Below are 7560 nucleotides of genomic sequence, written 5' to 3' on the forward strand. Positions count from 1 at the left end.
TTGAATGACGCCTAACACATGCATACTATATGTCTTCTATTTGAACTGTCTAGTTTTAAGTCTGTGAAGACTCTCAGTCATCCAGGTCATGGTATCTGTAAGAGCTATACGAAGGAAACTGGATTTGATTGATGTTTCACCGCTTCATATGAATGACTTCTTCACTTTTACCTGATTGGTATTTGACTTCTTGAGAGTTGTTGAAGTTACATGTGAGTTGTTATGGTACATGAGTCAGGGTGTGGATGGGTGTTAAACTGCCTGGGGAGTGAGCTCAAGACTGGCTCTGTTTGGTGATCAAACGTTCCAGTTTGATGTAGATGGCTTCTTTCATTCCTCTTTCACCATCCGTCTTCTCTGGCCAAAAAGTGTACATTGCAGCCCTTAAACAAGCGCCCCTTGTCCTTTAGGTCTAGGTGGACTGCTGAGTTCTGATCTGAGGAACTGGCCCTCCTGTGTTGTGCCATGCACTTGTGAAGGTCTGTGCATTCTTTGCTGCATTCAACTGCGTACACTACACTGCTCTGCTCAACTTCTGCCTCAGTGTTATTGGCTTATTTTTGTTTTTCTCTTTGTCTGTTCTCAACAAATGGAACAACATTGTCATTCTTTATCTTGCTAGAGTATCTGAAAAACTCAGGAGGATCTTTAACAAACACCAAATCCCTGTGCACTTCAAGCAGAGGACAAAACACCTGACACCCAGGCATAAGCAGAGCAATGTAGTGTAGCTTGCGAAACTTACATTTTCACTTCTGCTGCACTATACACAGTACAGAATATTTGGCTCAGGTAAAAAGACTTGCCTGATAGGTCTTGTTGTCTCCCACTGTGAAGGGGAGCGGCTCAGGCAGGTTGCTGGGGGACAGCTGGGCGGCATAATAATATGGAGATCCACCGCTCGACGCGCTGTGGTAGGAAACTGGAACCTGGGGAAGAGGATGTATTTCCATTAAAAGTAATATGTCAATAAATCTGACTGAAAAAAAGAGAGCAATGCAAATTCAGTTACGCAGAAGAGTCTTTTGTGCAAATAAAAGCTCTTTATAAGATCGACTGATCTATGGAGCCAAATAGTAGGATATCTAAAATGATTTTTTTTTGTAATGAAAATGTATGTTAGCAAATAAATGCATGTACCGTATATTAGATAGGTTGTAAAACCACGGCTTCTTACATATACATAGAGCACATTAATAATCACCTCGTAACAGTCAGAGGAAGCTTGGCGTCGTGTCCGATGAGGATTCACTTCTTCCACCACAATCTGGTACGCACTGTAGAGCGGACGGCAATGTAGAAATCGGTTTGTTTCACAAATATACTCATAGATAAGACAATAGAATGATAAATGAAATATTTCTTAAGTTTAATTTCAAACAAAGGTTGTGTAGTTTGGTGTCATGTTTATGTGGCTTTACTAACTTAATTACTGACCCCTGATTTAATGTTACTCCAAGAAAATAACATGTTTGGTGTAATTAAAATAATAACCACTTGTACTATAATGCACATGTTCAAGCTCAACCACTACATTGTTCACAAATGTACTTACAAGAATAATTACATGATGCTCTTTGTTTATTTTTATGCCTTAATGGTTGCCTTACACTTAGGAGTAAACTAACAGTGCACAGATTGCCTGCCAAGAGATAGAGATATATGAACTCTAAACAAACGGTGCTGGTATTTCTGTGACAGAAGCCTGGATTTGGGTGTGTACTGTACACTGTATATATATATATATATACACACACATATTTATATTTATATGTAAATGTTTGCATGCAGTACCTTATAGGTGCTCCCTTGGCCTGGGCAGGTTTGAGCAGGACAGTGATGGTTGTTGCAGTTTCATTCAGAAAGGCCTCTGACCCATCGTACTCATCTATTGTCGGGGCTGAAGAATGAGCACCAGAGTCTGTGTTAGTCTATACTCATCACCTTGCTATCTATCGAAATGTGATATTAAGAAAAATATTTATGACGAAATCATATTAAATCTTATTTTCTACCTGAAATGTTAGTAGTCACGTTCAGTGTGGTTGCAGGACCGAATCCTTTAGAGGTGGATGCTCGTATAGAGAGCTGGTATGTTACACCCGGGTGGAGCTGGGAAAACAGGTGATAGGTGGCGTTTGATGGCAGAGACACCGTGAGGCCGGGCCGCTGGAGAGGCACCGAAGGGTCAAATGAACGCACGCCACTGTAGCTGATCTGATGAGTTGCAGAGGGACAGAAACCAGCATTTAAAATTTTTCAAGCTAAGCATGTTGCTAGTTTGGCTCCTACTACTGCGGCTACTGGTAGTACCTCATACTGTATGATGATTCCATTGGGCTCAGCTGGTTCCTTCCAGTAAAGAAGAATTCTGTCTTCAAATGGAGTGGCTCTTAGTGACTGACTGGGAACTGGACCTGGAACTGATATTAAATACACAGACAAAATTATACCCTGCTTCACAATGAAAGAGCTCAACAAAAGGAATACACACAGCAGTGACTTGTTGAAGTGCTTTGTGTACATCAAAGTTATAATTAAATTATAATAATAATAATAATAATAATGATAATAATATAATTTTTAATTTCTTTTTAATCTGAACCTTGTTGCAGAAACTAACATACAAACAACAAATAAATATTAATAAAAAAAAAATTTTAATTAGAAAATGAATAAATAAATTAAGTTTGTTTTGTTAATTGTACCATCTTCATCAGTTTGTATGATGGTCTCGTCACTCTCTTTCCGTCCCTCTGGATTGGTCAGAATCATCTTCAGGCTGACGTTGGTGTAGGGCGGCAGGTTTCCCACCAGGTGGCGTGGAGCTGAGAAGAAGTGAAGCAAAAAAATGAAAATAAAAAAACCAACAACAGTGTCTGACACTTATTAATGCCTCTAAGCCTGTGCAACTAACGGTTATTCAATGTTTCTGACATTGACTAGAATCAAACGGCTACTGTTGAAATGGTTGCTGATACGCGTACTGCCAAACCTACTGAGAATCAACAACCCACTCACTGGTTACAAGTATCTTTGTAGTATATTATACTTAACCACTTACCCATAATGCAGCCTTTACAAATTAAATATTTCTGTCTTCTATAGCGTCATATTCAATACAGTAAAACAGCAGTATAAGTCACAGTGAGAAAGCCTGTATCAACAATAATATTGAGTCTTACCTTTAGGGTCCATGTCCAAGCAGTCAGCCTTGCTGCGGTTGTTGGCAGTCATATAATGGTAACAGATGGTGACGTTAAAGGTGTGACAGCGGGTGATGTTGTAACCCAACGACTCCCAGTCCACCGCTATCAGACGAGACCTGGTCTCAGCAATCTTCAGCCTCTTAGGAGTCCGCATAGGTTCTATAGAAACAGAGAGAGGAACACAGAGGACAGGGTCACCCACAAGGACAAAGAGCAGTGCAGTTAGGGAAAACAGTCACCATGTGTGATGAATTTACATGGGAAGTGACTTAAGTTAACTTCAAAAGTATCTGCAAAGTTTTGTAATGTTTATCGTCTCTGTGCACTTTCAGTATGGAACAAATGTACTTTGTGTTGCCAAAAAGAGACCAAGAGTGCTGAGTCAACAATTTCCCTCGGTAAAATGAGGGTTTTATGAGCATCTGTTTCTGCTCCTCACTGCCATTCAACTATTTCTCAAATGCAGTGACTTCTACAAGGCACATATTTGATTTCTATCTTTGATATGTAATCACAACTGTTATTGTCAATATAATCTACCTTCTCTCCTGCCTGCCTACAGCTTTAATTACTGTAACTGGCTCATTTAACTGGATCAATAACTCCCCCCCAGACCCCAACCAACCTCCACACACTCACACACACACAATCACAGGCAAGACTGCAAGCATAAAACCAAACCTTTGCTTTCTGTCTGCTCATATTAGTTCACTATTTTTTAGGTAATACGATGTATACCTACTGGTTTTCCCAGCCTTTCAACAGTAAGGGGTGGACCACCTCACGCATAAGAGCGAGTCCTCTAACAGTTCTACCTTCTCTGTAGGAAAGCTCTTATCTTTACCCGGCACCAATCTTTGCAGAAGCGCTATTTCTCGAACTCAGGGAACTATTTCTCTAACTAGAACTGATATCGCTCAATCAAGAAAGTTGTTATTACTCCACAGAACATACAGTGCAACTCCATCTACTTCTCACACATGGCAGTTACCACTTGATCTACAAGGGTTAAAGCTGGTGGTGTGTGGTCGTGACTTTTACAGATAGGCAAGAAGACATCTTCTCAAAATTGGAAGTACACTTTGAGGCAACAAAATGTATATATATATTTTCAGAGATATTGAATGGAAAATTAGTAGGGTTGAGCTGTTTGTGTTTTCTTTATTTTTGCTAGAGGAGTGGAGATGGAAGTATTCAGAGGTTACTTGAGTTAAAGTTCATACGTTTTTATCAGTAAAATGTACTTTAAGTATCAAAAGTAATTTTGATATTATAGCTGAGAGGGCAACAGGTTATGATGACAAAAAAAATCTGTGTGCTCAACACAGCCAATATCAAGTATGTCTTGATTACCTCTGACACCGATCTTTCAGATTGGCTCTGGACCCAAGAGTGAAGTGGAATCTATTACTGAGTAACCACAACAAATTTAATTAAAAGTTTTGTTTCACAGTCATAATCGTCTCATCACCTGTTGATGTTCCTTCCCCTCTCTGTCTCTGCCTCGCTGTAACCCTCCTGCTTCCTCATGTCCTTCCAGGATTTTTTAATAAAAAAGCTCACCTTAAATACAGATGCAAGTCTCCCCCCAACCCCTCCTTGTCTTGTTCTCTGTTTTTCTCTGGGTCTTCCTCTCTCAGAGGAGACAACACAAGGACACAAACTTGTCGCTTCTTCTGACAGCCCATTATCTGCCTGTCACTCACACACACACACACGAAAAGAAACTCACAGGCACGGCCACTCTCACACACACACGCATTTCAGGTTGTGACCAAATCAAGATTAAATCTGAGCAGAGCATGTATAGATGTGTGTATATATATGTGTGTGTGTGTGTGTGTGTGTGTGTGTGCGCTGCTCCTGATAAAACTTCTCATAATAAGAATGCATCGTTAAGGGCAAACGCAGCTCCAACACTCACTCACACACAATGAGCTGTAAGGAATACAAACGTTTCGAAGTCATTCACATGTAAATCGCTCACTAATAAAGATACATATAGACATACAAAAGAGAAAAGAGAGGAAGGAAGGTTGTGAAAACACACGGGCAGGTAATTGTCTGCTGAGCTGCGGTGCAAATATTATTGCTCAATTGTGTGTGTGTGTGTGTTATTAGGTGAGGGGTCACAGCATTTCATTTTTGCCTCAACTTGTTATTAGATGGCTGACATTTAAATAGAGCGAGAGAGAGTGACCCACTGCTTTCTCTGCCTGTCTCTCTTCTATCTGTCTCTTCCTCACTTGTCTTGGTCTCTTCCTCTCTGTCTCTCTCCATTCTAATCAATATTTGTGATCCTCACCATAAACCTAGCTATTAGGATGGAAATACACACACACACACACACACACACACACACACACACACACACACACACACACACACACACACACACAGTTAGGGCAGTGTAATAAATTGCATTGATTTCAGGGTCTCTTGATGCTAACACTGCTTCACACGGATGGTCTTCAACATAGAATTAAAACAAAATATATGACTAGCTGCCTGTCACACACACACACACACATACACACAATCACACACACACACACACAACACACACACACACACACACACACACACACACACACACACACACACACACACACACACACACACACACACACACACACACACAAACCTGGGTTTTAAAACCCCCAGCCCCTACCTCCGCGACCCATAATGTAATGTTTCTTATCTTTGTCTCTTTACCGGAGGGTAGTACAAGCAGGTACAGAGAGGTAAGAGGAGGAACAATGAAAGAAGGTGGACAAAAGAAAGAAAGAAAGAAAGAAAGAAAGAAAGAAAGAAAGAAAAAGAAAAAGGAGAAAAGACAGAAAAAAGGGGCAAAGACAGTAGCACAGAAAATGAGTAAAGAAGAGTGGAGAAACAAAGCGATGCATGGAACTGGGGCTGGAGGGAGTGAGGGACAGATAAAATGGGAAATGAGAAATGGGAGTGAAAGATGAGAGAGGAGAAGAGAGAGACCGAGAGGAGGAACGGGGAAAGACGATAACTAGTTTGGAACGCGTCCAGAGTCAAGCGGGACCAGGTCCAACGGTAAACCACAGAGGCTGCCTTGTCCTTTTCTCCTCCTCCGGTAGATAGACAAACGGCTGGATTCATGTTGGAACTAAAAGGCTTTGTTCTCCACAGATGGAGCTTTGAAAACAATAACAATACCAATAAACACCAACAATAACACCAAGGACGGCAAGCTTCATATCAGCAGCATCCAGAGGTTGGAATTAAAGAACGAAAAACAAAAGGAAAGGAAATAAAACTAAATGAAATAGAACTACGCTAAGGGTGGAAAAAAAAAAAAACGTCCCTCAACATGAAGCCAAGAAATATACGGTAAAAAGAGCACAGAGCAGGAAATAGGGAAGCTTAAAGAAAAGCAGAGAAGAAAAGAGGAATAAAAAGGGGAGAGGATAGGAGGGGAGGAAACAGAAAAGGGTGACAGGAGATGCAGCTAAATCCCAGTTAATCTGTCCAATTAGTTCCTGGTAATCCTTCCACTGTCATGAAGAAGACAAATGAAACTCCCTTCATTCATTCTGTATCCCCCCTTATTCTCTCTGCATGTCTCTGTCTCTCTCTGGACCAGATTTAAGTACATGAAAGGTGCAAATTTACGCTGCATCCGGTTTTCAATTTGCACTTGTAAGCTACGTGGAATTTGGCCCTGATTTGCCTTTGCAGAGGCTAATTATGAAATCAATAACTTTGGCTGTCTGCTCAAGCTCAAAAATGGTATCACCATAATTCAGTATGGGGGATTTGTTTGAAATCAAGAAGCTCAGAAAAAGAACAAAATATACCTTGTGAGTGATGATGATATAGAAATTCCCACGAATAAAACATTTAAAAACATCTGTATTTACAAGGAAAGGTTGGTAAAAGCAATGAAGAGTAATTAAACACACTTCTAAGGATATGAGAAGGAAGCTGAATTATAACAAGACCAGGTCAAAACCTAGTATATGGCTGGACCTCATTGTCTGCCATTTGCATTCTGCACAGTGTCAGTCAGTTTCAGCCCTTAATCTGTTTGCTTCTCTCCTTCTCTCTGTGCTCACATGTACAGTATTTTAATACAGTCAAATTCCCAATAAAGCTGTTGTCATTCACATGTTTATCTGTTTCTGTTGTCAGACAACGGAATAAGTTTGAAATAGTGACTGGATCGTGGCCCATAAAGACTACATGTTAACCAGCAGTCACTTCCAAGCTGCTGCTAAAATCCTTTATAATCGCAATATCGTCTGACAAAATCACCAAACACATAAGTTAAACACAACGGCTGTGCTGTGATTTCAGCTACATTTGTTTGTAAAATGATCAC

At 40.4% G+C, this 7560-nt stretch overlaps 1 protein-coding gene across 10 annotated transcripts in view; it reads right to left on the minus strand.

Annotated features, from left to right (window-relative positions):
• Positions 1–7560, minus strand: part of ptprk (protein tyrosine phosphatase receptor type K) — a 113386-nt gene that overhangs the window by 30917 nt on the left and 74909 nt on the right. For all 10 annotated transcript variants that reach the window (XM_056404807.1, XM_056404806.1, XM_056404804.1 and 7 more), the window contains exons 12-18: positions 3186–3368; positions 2709–2828; positions 2314–2423; positions 2016–2217; positions 1795–1900; positions 1205–1277; positions 807–929 (exon numbers count right to left, since the gene is read on the minus strand). In XM_056404807.1, coding sequence (XP_056260782.1) covers positions 807–929; positions 1205–1277; positions 1795–1900; positions 2016–2217; positions 2314–2423; positions 2709–2828; positions 3186–3368 — 917 coding nt within the window. The remainder of the gene's footprint in view (positions 1–806; positions 930–1204; positions 1278–1794; positions 1901–2015; positions 2218–2313; positions 2424–2708; positions 2829–3185; positions 3369–7560) is intronic.

Source organism: Seriola aureovittata, chromosome 19 (genome assembly GCF_021018895.1).
Source record: "Seriola aureovittata isolate HTS-2021-v1 ecotype China chromosome 19, ASM2101889v1, whole genome shotgun sequence".
Classification (NCBI taxonomy): domain Eukaryota; kingdom Metazoa; phylum Chordata; class Actinopteri; order Carangiformes; family Carangidae; genus Seriola; species Seriola aureovittata.